The 14,173-nt window shown below is 41.2% G+C and overlaps 1 protein-coding gene across 1 annotated transcript in view; it reads left to right on the forward strand.

Moving 5' to 3' along the window:
- Positions 1-1,771: 1,771 nt before the first annotated feature.
- BRD1 (bromodomain containing 1) overlaps positions 1,772-14,173 on the forward strand; it is a 64,608-nt gene continuing 52,206 nt past the window's right edge. The window contains exons 1-2 of the mRNA XM_074144649.1: positions 1,772-2,073; positions 6,118-7,498. Of these exons, the coding sequence (XP_074000750.1) occupies positions 6,132-7,498 (1,367 nt within the window). The 5' untranslated portion in view covers positions 1,772-2,073; positions 6,118-6,131. The remainder of the gene's footprint in view (positions 2,074-6,117; positions 7,499-14,173) is intronic.

Genomic DNA, 14,173 nt, shown 5'->3' on the forward strand with positions numbered 1-14,173 from the left:
TTATTGGAGGGATGTCCAGCTAGGAAATGCTGTAGTCCACCTGGCAGAATAAAGGAACTGGAAAAGTGCCAGATTGACTTGAGCATCAGAGACGTGAGGGTATGGACACCATCAAGCTCTCTGTGGAAAACCTGTCTCCAGTTATAAAGCCTTTGTACAGCTGCAGGGCAGATATGCATGTGGATGATCACTTAAAAGATAAAACAACATGTTTTCTATCATAAATGAGATTTTATTATGCTTATTATTAGCTTCTTGACAATATTTATCACTTCTAGTCATTTTTATACTTTGCACACTAATGTATGTGATCTAGTATGCTGCTCCCTCTTTAATATCTACCACAAGCTGAATTCCAGTGCAACAACATTAACTTACATCAGCATCTTGTAAGACTTTCGGAGACTGATGGTAGGATCGCTTACGCGATACAACCGGAGAGTAATTCCTCACAGGCAGTACACAAATGACCAGATGGCCTCTACAGTTCATACAGCCTTTCTTTTTTACTTTTTTTTTTTAAAATATTGGAAATTGAGGTTACTGGGCCTATCTGATCCTAAAGATCTATTTCTACACTGAGTGCACTGCACAAATGTTAGCTGTTTTAATAGCTGTAAGAGATGTGTGCTGGATGGTCCCTGATGGGGGGGCAGGGAAGGAGTTGGAAAGCACTTTGCCTATTCTACAGGATTTCCGTAGCCAAGTTACTTAAGCTCTCCGGGCCTTAAATCACTTTCTACAAGTAAGTAATGACAGGTGTATCTATGTCTGATTTCCTAGTCATAAATTTATTGTAAACGTATTGTTACTGCCCTTTGAGGCAAGCAAACACAGTAGCGCTACAGAAAATGTAGAAATGAGTTGCTAAGTCGTTTTGAAGAAAGCTTTACTCGGGCGATGGCTCTTCCAGGTGGGCAAAGACGATCATAGCTGCTCTTGACCGTTTGCTTTTCCTCACGTGCAAGACTTGTTGTGTATGGTCAGCAAAGGCAAGTTTTGGTCTCAGGTTGGGCGAGCTAAAAGTTCTGTTTTTTTGAATAAGTGGGTGCAGCAGCCTTGCAGAAATATATTGCAGTAAAATCCTCCACATCTTGAATGTGGCTGTAATGGCTGTCTAAAAATAATACATAACAAAGGGTGCCCTTCGCAGGGAGAGTCAGAAATAACTTGCTTTTGCCTTGTCAAAATGTAAGGCTCTTACCAGGTAGCTAAAAAGCATCAGCCTGACCCCTGACCACGCAAGAGCCACCTTTCAAGCGGATTCTCCCCGTGCCAATCCGGAGCTTGGCCTTCCCCCAGAGAAATAATAAAGAACCGCTCGCTCGCTGCTGGTCTCGAGCCTCAGTTTTGTAACGAGCCGCGGCCCGTCCCGCCCCCGTTCCCTTCGCCCCGCCATGGGGCCTTTAAACGTTCTGGCCGGGGGCGCCGCGGCCCGGCCGGCTGCCCGGCCGTCCTGCCTGCCGCCGGGCCGGGCCGGCCCTGAGCGGGAAGGCGGTGGCCGGAGCAGCGCCTTCCCGCCCTCTCCCCCGCGGTCCGCCCGCCCCAGGGCCCCGTGCCGGCTGGTGCCAGGCCGCCCGGCCCCGCGCCGCCCTCCGCCATCCGGGGGGAACGGCGGCGACGCGCAGGCCCCGCCCGGCGGCAGCGGCGGGGCTGGGCGGTGCCTGGCGCCCTCACGTCCCTTCCCTCCCTCCCTCCATCCTTCCCTCCCTCCCTCCCTCTCCGCCCCCCCGTCGGCGCAGCGCTGTGGTGAAGCCGCATTGTTTGTGCCGAGGGGGGAGGGGAGCTGCTCAGCCCCGGGAGCTGAGCGCCGAGCCCGCAGCCGGACGGCGACCTGCGCCGCCGCCTCACGAATGCGCCGTGCCCGGCTGCAGCAGCAGCAGCCCCGCTCCCAGCGCCGGGTCGCCGCCGCGGGCAGCGCGGCCCTCTCCGCGCCCGCTCGCCCGCCGGCGGCTGCCGGACGCGGGGCCAGGCGGCAGCACCGGCGGGACCTCCGCCATTAAACCGGCCGCAGCGTCGGCCGCAGAGGCGGAGCGGGAGGTCTGTCAGCCGCGCTCCGGCGGCTCCCACAGCGTGAGTGAAGCCGGGGGGTCGGCGGGAGGGGGCTGCGGGACCGGGGACCGGCGGGTCCCGCCGCGGCGAGACGGCGACCGGCGGCGGGGGGTGGTGGTGGGGGGAAGGGCAGGGCGGGCCGGGCACGGCAGCGGGGGAGGGCGCGGGGGGGAGCGGCGGCCGGGGGCGAGGCGGGGAGGCTGGGCGGGGGGGAGGCGAGCGCGGCGGTCTGGGGGAGGGCGCCGCTCGAGCTGTTTTGTCAGCCGCCATATTTGTGGGCCGAGTATTTTCGCGGAGGGGAGGGAGGTGACTGTTGGGGAAGGGCTGGAGATGATGGGCCTTGGGCAGGAACCATCCTCCCGGGGGCCGGGAGGGGGGGGAATGCCGGGGCCGGGCAGGAACCATCGGCGCGGAGGGGTGTGTGCACGCTGGAGGCTCCCTGGGCGTGGGCAGGAAGTGTTCGCGCAGGACCGGCGAGGGCGGGCCCGTGGGCGTGGGCAGGCCGCGGCAGCCGCGCCGGTGGCCGGGATGCCGGGGGGAAGCGGGGCACGGCGGGGGTCCTGCGGCCGGCTCGGGGGGAGAGCGGCCCCGGGGATCCCCGCGTCGCTGAGCCGTCCGCGGGCCGGTCCACCGAGCTGCGAGAGCCCCGGTTGTGTGGGTTCCCCCCGAGGGGGAATTGCTGAGGGGGCGGGGGTTGCTCCTGCTCCGCAGCTGAAGTTGGGGGTGGTGTCTGGCCCGAATGCGTGTAAGCGCTGTTCGCTTACCCCCCCTCATTGTCTGGGACTAAAGAGCATTCCTGTGTCTTTCTCTTTCTAATGGTCTGCATGAAAGTGTCCATTGAGAATGGAATTCCCTTCTCCACTGAGCAGGGGATGCAGGGACCAAGGGCAGTTTATTTGAAGAGGAGGAAGGTATCTAGGACCGAGATTGTAAAAGGAGTTTGTAATCAAAAAGTACACGTTATCATACTTTTCCTGTTGGTTTTAGTTATCCTACACCTTGATAAAAAATATTTTCCCCCCTCATTCCATGCATTCCGCAACAAACAGCTGTTTTCACGGACATGTTTGTTGTGGTGAGGTTTCCCTCACTGCTGTGATTTTCCTCCCAAGCAGCTGATGTGATTCTAAGACAGGAGAGCTGTGGAAAACTTTTCTTTTTAATCTCCTGCAGTCGCTGAGTTGTTGCAAGAGGCAGAAAAGTGCTAACCGAAGTGCGTTAAAGTAATTTCATTTTGCTGTTACTGTGGTATCTCTATTAATACTGAATGGAAACTCTTAGTTCACTGACTGTTTTTCAAACTTAGGTCCGTGGTCTTCAGTCCGGTGGATCTGCAGGATACCACGGGGGGAGGGTGGGGAGGGAAGAGAAACGTCTGATCATTAACTACGAAAAGCAAACCAATTGCCAGGTATTTGCTATGCAGAAATCTGGTCTTCCACTGGCATATTTATAGGGCATTTGCAAACAGAAGAATCTTGGAGAAACAAAACACTGCTTTGGCTTCCAGAGCATTTAAGTAATTCACACTAAGTTTCTATGAAATTTGGCCAGAGTGCTACCAGTTCCTGTTCTGTGTTCATTGCATTGTATTTGTAGGGTGTCCATTCTGCATTTAACTGTGACTGTAATTTGCTTTCTAATTTAGCTTTATTTACAGTTGAGTGTTATAGGGAAGATACTTAGATGTTAGCTCAATTGGGTTTTTTTGTCATTCTGGTTTGTACAGATTATTTTACTTTTACGGTAGTAATCCTAAATCTTAAGGCAAGAACACTTGTGCTTCTGAATATTTTCTTCCTGTTCTTATTGCCTGCTTGCAGCCATGCTTAAGAATCTCGGGAACAGAGAGGAATGGAGAGCTTGGAAACCTAGCAGTAATGTGTTTTGGGTTTTTTTTTCTGTGGTACTGGGTTAGGTTTGATAGTGAAGTGTGGACAAGTTGCACATTTTTTTTCTTTCTGAAGGCTACTTCTCATCCCTCCCCCAAAATTTTGTCCAAAACAGTCGCTACCGTCATGTACCACTATGAATGCAACTAGGTAAGATCTAGGAAGGGACATTAAAAAAACCAAACAAAACAGATTTTTACATCTAGGCAGGCTTGCAATTGTATGAAGTAAACATAATGTAAATGATCTATTTTTTCTTGATTGGTGACTAAATTAAAGACAGATTGAAAAAAAAAAAAACAAAACACAAAACCATAAGATTAAACCTTTCTGCTCTGTAGTAGGTTACTGTACATTGACACATCGGTGTGTTTTAGCTGAAGAATCCCTCATTACTTGTTCACAATAATAAGCAGAAATCAGGACAGATCAGGCAGAAATCATTGCATTATCTTTGGCCTCTGAATTATAAAATCTATTGTGGAACTGGGAACTAACTTTTAATTTCAGTTAAATTATCAGTATGCCTTTGTTTCTAGTTATTGGACCTTCTGTAGCAGTATTAGTGGTTTAAACTTTTTCTGCAGTTAAGAAATCAATATGGTTTAATCCTATGTTGTTTTCTAGAATTAAGTAATTAAATATTTATTCCAAACTTGTTTGAAGAGGTGGAGCCTTTTTTATTCATCTGTTGTTTATATAGAGCAGATCAGAGGTTTGTCATGATTAAACACTGACTGTTGTCTGGTTCTGTGCTTGTGCTATAAAAACAAGTAATAAGAGTTAAGGATTAGTTGTATAAGTTGAGCAAGACAGTTCTTGCATGAATAATAAAACCAAGGATCTATAAAAACAGGGTCAGTTTGTGAGAGCAGATCGATTAGACCCTCTCAAGAACTAGTTTTAAGGCTAGCTGCTTAAATTATTGTAAAATTATTGTCTTCTGTACAAGGAGTTCCTTCTGTACTTTGAAGGTTCACCTTTTAGCATTTGTCATCATAGACTGAGCAGAAGGCAAGTTACATGGAGTAGCTTATGTAATTTTTCCAGTCCTTGCTATTTTCTTCATGAAGTACATATACTGGTCTTTAACGATAATTGTGTTTTGATCTCTCTATTTCTCTACTATTTTGGCAATACATGCTAACACTAGCTGCATTATTTTAACTAATACACAACACTGACTTGAAGTGCAGAATTTCTGATTGGTCAGAATTGAAATGGTGAGGTCCTAATAATACTTTAAGACTGTGATTAAAGATCAAGAGCTTTTTCTGTAGCTGGGGTTGAATTTTGCTGTTAATTAATGATTTATTAGGAAGGAAAGGGATATAACTTTTAAACTTGACATTATCAGTTGGGTTTATAGTATTTTTCAACCCTCACAGGGAGAAACCCCCCAACCTTAGAATGTCAAAAGGGATAAGTATGGCAGCTTTTAATTAGAAATGTTGTGATCAAAATGGGCGCTTGTCCTAGTCATGGTATTTCACGGTTGGGTGGCAAAAAGCTATCTTTTTATGTGGTATGTGGAACGATCTTTTTACAGTAAGTGATGAACTTGAAAATTACATTAAAGTAAAGGGCTGTCAGACTGCATACTTGCCAAGTTTGGAAGTATGCGTGTTTTTCTAGCTTTAAGTATAGGTGTAATAATTGAGTTAACGTGACTGTTTCAAATTGCACTGGAAAATATCATGGGGAAAACTTGTATTTTCTTTCACAGTGAGTTCTTTTGGGGGGAGATCTGGAGAAAATAATCTGTAGCTGTTTCAAACTGCAGACACCCTTAAGGCATTGGGAAATACTGTATTAAAGGTTTTCTTAAAATGTAACAGGTGTAATATTTTTTTTCTGGGGCACTTCTGAGATTTTTTTTTTCTCATGCAGAGGTCTTACAGATAGCTCTTCTATAGGATTTTTGTGTAAAGGATTTTGTATAGCTGTGTTTACGTAGAGAAGCTGTTGTTTAGGAGATTTACTTATTTTTAGGTTAAATTTGTACAAAACAGTGTGAGCAGTCCTATTAAGTGTGACAGGCTTTTCTTTTTTTTAAATTGTGTAGATAGGTTGGGAACTATGGAACTGAAGGGGTTTTTTCCTGCTATAATAAAACCAATATTTTAATACATATGTTTGGAGTTCATAATATTAACTGTTGCTCTAATTTTAGGTAAACATTACCAAATGAGGAGAAAAGGAAGATGTCATCGAGTATCGGCAGCAAGGCATTCTTCTTCCCCATGCAGTATTAAGCACTCCCCCACACGAGAAACCTTGACGTACGCTCAAGCTCAAAGAATGGTTGAAATAGAAATTGAAGGTCGCCTGCATAGGATCAGTATCTTTGATCCTTTAGAGATTATATTAGAAGATGATCTTACAGCCCAGGAAATGAGTGAATGCAACAGCAATAAAGAAAATAGTGAAAGACCACCGGTTTGTCTAAGAAGCAAACGGCATAAAAATAACAAAGTGAAAAAGAAAAATGAAGCTCTTCCGAGCTCACATGGTATACCTGCTACAACAACTCCTCTTCCAGAACCAAAAGTACGGATTGTTGAATACAGTCCCCCTTCGGCTCCTCGGAGACCGCCAGTCTATTACAAATTCATTGAGAAGTCAGCAGAAGAACTTGATAACGAAGTTGAGTATGACATGGATGAAGAAGATTATGCGTGGTTAGAAATAATAAATGAGAAGCGGAAAAGTGATGGAGTGTCAGTTGTTTCACAAAATATGTTTGAATTCCTTATGGATAGGTTTGAAAAAGAGTCTTATTGTGAGAACCAAAAACAGGGTGATCATCAGTCTTTAATTGATGAAGATGCAGTGTGTTGTATATGCATGGATGGTGAATGTCAGAACAGCAATGTAATCCTGTTTTGTGATATGTGTAATTTAGCAGTACATCAGGAATGCTATGGGGTGCCATATATACCTGAGGGCCAGTGGCTCTGCAGACACTGTCTGCAGTCCCGTTCTCGGCCTGTAGACTGTGTGCTATGCCCAAACAAGGGAGGTGCCTTTAAAAAGACAGATGATGATCGTTGGGGACACGTTGTGTGTGCTTTGTGGATTCCAGAAGTTGGATTTGCCAATACAGTTTTTATTGAGCCAATTGATGGTGTCAGGAACATTCCCCCAGCCAGATGGAAGTTAACATGCTACCTCTGTAAACAGAAAGGTGTTGGTGCCTGCATCCAGTGCCACAAAGCAAACTGCTATACTGCATTCCATGTGACGTGTGCTCAAAAGGCCGGTCTGTATATGAAAATGGAACCTGTGAAAGAACTGACTGGCAGCGGGACAACATTCTCTGTAAAAAAGACTGCCTATTGCGATGTACATACTCCACCAGGTTGCACACGGAGACCTCTAAATATTTATGGAGAAGCTGAAATCAAAAACGGTGTTTGTAGAAAGGAGGGATCAGTCAGAACTGCTAGGTCTTCATCAAAAGTCAGAAAAAAGACAAAAAAGGCCAAGAAAACAGTGGTTGAACCCTGTACAGTTATGCCAACAGTATCTGCTCCTTATATCCCCCCCCAGAGGTAAGCAAACCATCCAAGTGAGAGAAACCTTTACTTAATTAGCCGTTTAATATTAAACCAATGCTTTTAGATGCTGATTTGAAGCTTTTGTGCATTTCTTATATGCTTTCCTAAAAGGCCATACTCAGAGGATTAATGTAAATTATGTACATTGTAATCCTTTGAAATTGCATTAAAAACGCAGTAACTTCCCCAGATAAATTAGTGATCTGTCTTGTCCTCAGAAGCCTTTTTTTTTTTTTTGTCAGACAAAATCACGTTGTGTGCTCAGTTGTCGTTTGCTGTACTTTTGAGAATTAACCATTGAATTCAGAATACCATATGTAGTTGACCTTCATATTAAAAAACAAAACAAAACAAGCAAACAAAAAAACCAGCAACCAAGCTCAAGGTTAACTGTATTCATGATTTGGGAATCTGAAGTTCTTTTCCTAATTTTAAGAGCTCCAAACTGAAAATTATATTTGCATGTATAAAATTTGAAACCTGTTCATCTCACCTAAATTAAATATAAACTTGTACTGTAAGATCTATGTAAGCAGTACAAACAAACCCTCCAGGCAGTATTTTCCTTGTGGGGCAGAGCAACTTTTCCAGAGGTTTTTCCTTTTGTGAATGCAATAGTTTTTTATCAAGGCTTGGATGAATTTGGTACCTTGCAGACTTTTTTTTTAGAAAAGTTAGTGAGTAACCGATGGTAAGTTAGTTGGTTAATATATTCATAGTTGTGGAACCTGAGATGAATGTGCCCTCCTGTTCAATCATGCCATTAAATATCTGTCCTGTAACTTCAGTAAAACATTTATGGCTGAACAAAAATTAATTAATGCGTGTGTCAGAATTTTAATCCTAATCTTGTTTTTGCTTACGAATTTATACTTTGTAAGAAGTTCTGTTTAAGCTGATTTTTATATTAGTGTGTCTTTTGCAGTTCTTGCAGGAGCTTTTGTTATGTGAGTGCAAATATAAAGCATGAACACCAGAACTGAACTTGCTCCTTACGTTTAACATGTCATATTTTTGTATTTTAACAGTGGGGATCAGGGGCTGGAAGGTGCCTCTAGATCTGGTAAGGCTAGTGAGGTGATGCATCAGAAGGCAGGGTTGTTTCAAGTGATATTTTCATAAGTAATAACAGAATTGGAGCAAAATGAAGATTTTTAATGTCTTTATTTCATAGAGTTCAAAACCTCAGCATGAACTTCAGTTAGCTTAGAATAGTAGCATTTCTTCAGATTTCCTTCAGTTAAACTGAGTTATAATGCATTTCAACAGTGGAAGTAATTTGTTTCTAGGATTTGAGCAATGGTAGAAATATCTGTGGTAGAAAGATAGAGTTCTGGCTTTGCTTAATGTTTGAGACATGATACACTGGGCTGAGAAACGCAATATTGGACTATAGGGACTAAAACCAAGTTTGTCTTTATTGAGTATTTGTTTTGTTTCTAGCATTTACAACACCAGTATGTTTGTTTACCCCTTGAATTAAATTCTTACTGATTTAAGAACAGTAGTTTCGAAAGTTTCTCAAAACGGGCACAACTTCCATGTGCAGGCTTATTGTTTGTACTGTGACAGGACTCTGAGTGCTCGGACAGTGAAGGCTCTTAAAATAATGCAAATAAACTATGCTTTTTTTGAAAGCTGACTCCCAGGTCTCAGGTAATGGACAATTAAGGCTGGTGAAATTAATCTAAATAAAAACATATTTTGGTGCTGCAGTCCTTTTCCGTAATAATATGTTTTGTTAATGTAAGGAGCTACTTAACTGACTGACAAACAGCCTTTAGCTCCTGTGTGGTGTTTACAAACATCACATTGATTGCACTGTTCTCTGTTATAATTTGCTTAGTAGAATGGTGGTTTTGTTTAGTGATGCAGTGCAGAAAAGGTGAAGTTGATTGTTAAGTAAACAAGTACTGTTGTCCATGGGATGGGGGAGTTCATATAAAAGAATTTAGCTTTGTCTTAATTATGACAATTCTGATTGGTGGTGTAGTGTGTTTTCTTTTGTTTTAAGACAAAGTAAGAAATAACGAGGTAAATGAGAGTTGAGGATTAGAATGCATGTTCTCAGTTGTACCTCTGGCAATTCTTCCCGTAGGTAATTTTCATAAAAGCCAGACTCTAAAAGGAGATTATTATCAGTTTTTTCTTTTCTTTTTAACAGTGTTATTAGATGCCAGGAACAAAAAGACTTTTTTTCTTTTTTCCTTCTTTTTTTAAAAATAACAGCTAAATGCCCTTTCAAGACTGCAGAGAGATTCAACTTCTGTTTATGCTTGGTTTCATGTCACTGGACACAAGTATAGTTCCCATATTCTATATCAGAAGTGTAAAAAATGGGCACAGTTTAAAACTGTTTCAAAGTTGAGCATTGCTATAAATTGCCTGTCTTCAGCTGAAGGAGACTCTTGCTTAAGTACTCTTTGTGATGTGAATGTGCATAGTCCTAGAAAACTAGTAAAGCAAAACAGAAATGGGCATATTAAAAGGAAAAGTGATTCTGCTGTAGACTCAAATCTCTGTTTTCTCATTTTCTTTGGCTATTTTTTTTTTTTCCTTTACAAAAACTCGTGTGTGTTTACGGGAGTTAAATACATACCCATAAACTAATAATGAATGATGTGGATCATTTCACAGCAGTCTTCGTTTAAATTACCCCTTTCCTCTAATCTGTTTTTTAATGCGCCTTTTTCCCTTGGAGCTGAAACATGATTTGCCTTTCCAGAGATCTCGAGGAAGATCAGTTAAGGTATTTAAAGTATCAGAGAAGAAAAATGCACACATTTTCAACATCTCTGGAAATTAAGGCACGCATTGAGATGTTTGGTTTACTTTCTATTCATTAATAATTAGACTTTATGTCTCCTTGGCAGATAGCTGGGTCTTTAGAGTTGGTAGCTGGAGAAGTACAGAAATACGAAGATTATAGTGAGGGGGGATATATGTGGTGGATGTGGCCTCTGAGCACACCTGAAGCTTGAGGAAAACTCTCTTGCTGTTTATGTTTAGTTAAAGGTGGAAGGATTGTATGCTGTTTCCTTACCTGGATAGTGAGGGTGCATGAAAGACTGGGTATTTTAATAACACCACTTGTAATAATTCTGTTTTCCAAAACACCTATGTTTATGTTCAGGACATGTTAAAAAGAGTGGTGGAAAACAACATGATAATTTCCACACAACTTTCTGTAGCTCGTGAATTTCTGTATCAAGTTGTCTGTAGGTCAGGTTTCTGTGCTACTGCCTTGGATGATTTTGAGAGCTTTACACTTTTCAGTTACCAGAATTTCTTACGCAGATGTCATACTGTAAATTTTTTGCTGTTCAGTTACATAGTGTCATTCTGTAGGTCATTTGTAATCTAATTACATGGCCTCTCAGACTATCATCTGTGAACTACTGATTGAAGAGTGTAGGATCAGAAGGTTTTAACCATTGATGATAGGAGAGGAATGCCTGCTTCCTGTCTCCTCTATTTTTTTTTTATTTTTTTTTTTTTTTAAATCTATCCTGTTGCCTAGGTATTTTAGAAAGTCTGTACCTAAGGATCTACTTCCAAAGGTGCAGTAGGTCATGTTAGAGCCTTAAGATGACTCAGTCTTCAGTGCCATGAGTGCTGACTTCTTTGGAACTTGCATAGCTCTTGGAATAGTATATGGGACCACCGAGGAACCCCTTACGCATCTATGATTTGCATCAGACCTTCTGGCTACAGAAAGGTGTTGCCTCTTCACTAGGAAATTCCATTCAGTTTTTCTTGAAGTATAAAACTGTTGAGATTGTTGCTTATGTTGCACTCCCTGCATTGATCAGCTGCTTTTTTCTGGTGTTGAAAAGGCAGAAATAAGTGTAGTCAAAAAGTGATGTGCTTCTGGGAAGTGTGAGAGCAGCTGTGTTACGTGGTGGGGGTGAGTGAGGCAGGACAGTCCCTCAAACTGTTCCCCTCTGGAGGGACAGACAGTACCTGCACCTGTTGGCAAATGGTCATCAGAAAAGTGGCCTCCCGCTGCCACCAGCTAGGTTGGCTGAAGACAGGGGCAAATTTCTTCTTGCAGTGTTTGTATTCCACGAATGATGTGCGATGGTTGACTATAATGATTGATTGATTTTTTTTTTTCCCTAATATAACAGAAAAATAATTTTATTTATATTGCAGGTCCATTATTTCCAAGTTAAGAAAATCCTAGCTTTTAGGGCTGACTTGACAATCTAAATCTAGCTGCTTGTCTGTGTTAGTTATCTTGTACTGGCTCTGTGCTCCATTTCTTGTGCATTTTTTTTTTTTTTTCCCCTGTTGCTGCTCATCCTTGTCCTTTATAACAGCTGCCTTATCCAGTAAGTAGGATGAATAGACCAAGGAGAAGAGTTGCAGTGTTAGCTGTGAAAACTATGGTTTCTCTGACTTTTGAGTGCTTGATTCTTAACTACAAATAACATCATTTTGGTGTAACCTCTTGCTCTTGTATATTGAAAGAGGCGTTTAAAATGTAATTGCTTTATAAAAAGCAAAGCCAGTTTCAATTTCCATGTTCTTTAAAAATGTTGTGAAACTAAGATATTGTGGCTATATACGTGGAGGGAAATTGAGTGTAATATAAAATATTTAATCTTCAATATTTTCAAAATATACATTGAGATAACAGTGTAATTGTCTTTATTAAAATACCATACATGCAAGTATTGCTATATTAAGTGGAAGCAGATATTTTAAAGTGTATAAATATTTGCTTTCATCTTTAGTTTCAGTTTCTGCATGGTATATTTGTAGTGTCTGAAATTAAGAAAGCAGAAAGTATTTGAAATCCAATACTTTGTACAGAGACCAAAAAAATAAGCAAATAAAAGCCCTGCTCATGATAAGTAGGAATGAGGTGTTATACTTGTTTTCCATATTGTATGCATCAGTTGTGTTGCATCATATTATTGAAAGAGAATTGAAAGATCCTTATGGAAGTAGGTAAGTGCTGGGCAGATAACTGAGAGCAAAAATTGCTGGTATTATTTTAAAAGCTGTCTTTAGAAATCAACATGTGTGTGCTGCACGTTAACTGATTTTTTTTTTTTCTATGTTGACCTTTGCTTTTATTAGAAAGCATATTGCTCCTGGTAGTAAAACTGGATTTCTGTTATTGTATGTCTCAAGACAGAACCAGTGTTTCCTATTGTTTTATAATTTATCCAGTTGGAACTATCCTGAACTTTTATTACCAAATAATGAAATGTAGTCTTGTTATCTCCGCACAAGAATCTTGATTGTTTCTAAAATAGAGTATGGACCAGAAAAAAAAATGAACAGAAAGTGATGAAACACTACATAAGTAGAAAGGAACATTTACAAGGCCTTTGAGAAACACTGTTAGCCTGCATTCACAGGCATATGGCTTGTGGGTTTCTTTGGGGGATTCGTTTAATGTTTTTTTAGGGTACTGGGGTTTTTGCTTCTGTTGTTTTTTTGGTTTTTTTTAATACCTTCAGAAAATTTTTAAGTGGGGGGAAAGAATTAAGAAATGCTGGTTAAAATTCAGGATAAAAAAGCCATTGAAAAAATACTACTAGAGCCAGAGTTTCAAAAAAATTGAAAGCTGAATAAATCCAGACTTATGTCTGTTAGCTCTTTATCCTTGAATGTACGTGTATGTATACTTTCACAAAATCATGTGGCAATACTTATTTTAGTTACAGGAGAGTATGATGTAGATTTGCCTTATGGCTGTATGTAATGATTTAGATGATGGAATCACCTAGGTAAAGTGGAAGGGGATGTTAGCAGTCATTGTCCACTGATGTTTCTTGTAAGATTGATCAACTTTGAAACCTTTTTGATACATGTGGAAACTACTGCTGATGTCATCCTTACCTCTTTGCTGAAATAAAACAACAATTTTGCCTAAATCAAGAAAAGAGCTACTGCGGTGTTTGCTAGATACACCTCGGTGGTATTTAAAAAAAATAAAATGAGGTAACTTTAGATCTCTATTTTCAAGCTAGTTTGTCTTGACTCTGGTTTGCTTATTAAATAAGAATCAATATGTTCGAGAAAGTGTGATTTATTTATTAGTTTGTAAAACTGGATTTTGAGTAAAAATAATGGGGAAGATACTTGTATTTCTGGTATTAAAAGCCACATGTTAATTAATTTCTGAAGGGTGATTCCCCTCCTGCTAAATCCAGAGGATGGAAGTGCTATCTCATGTTTAAATACGCCCTTTTTACAAAATGGATGTAGGAATATACTGTACATATAATTTCTTTTTGTTCGTTTGGGTTTTCCCCCCTGTTTATTTTGCATGTACAGGGTAAAGAAGCTAAAACTAATATGTTAGATATTTCTGTAAGGTACACCATTAGTATTCTGTGTCCTCTAAGGATTTCAGTCCACAATGATTATATATGTGATAATGCAGTTATGAAGATCAAAATTAATGTGTTTTTATTTTTCTGTACTTCTAAGTTTCACCAGTTACGTGACCTTTCATTAGATTTTTTTGGTGGCAGTTAGAGGGTGTTGTGTCTTGTTAGTGCTGTACAAAACCAAGATTTTCAGAATGCGTTGTCTAAAGAACTGTCTCCTGGCAGTTTTTTATTCAATAATCAGGTTACAGAGTGCACAACAATTACTAGACAAATACTGAGATTTCTTTTATTAGAGATAAAAAGGCAGGTTTTGATT

The sequence above is a fragment of the Numenius arquata genome, chromosome 2 (genome assembly GCF_964106895.1).
Source record: "Numenius arquata chromosome 2, bNumArq3.hap1.1, whole genome shotgun sequence".
Classification (NCBI taxonomy): Eukaryota; Metazoa; Chordata; class Aves; order Charadriiformes; family Scolopacidae; genus Numenius; species Numenius arquata.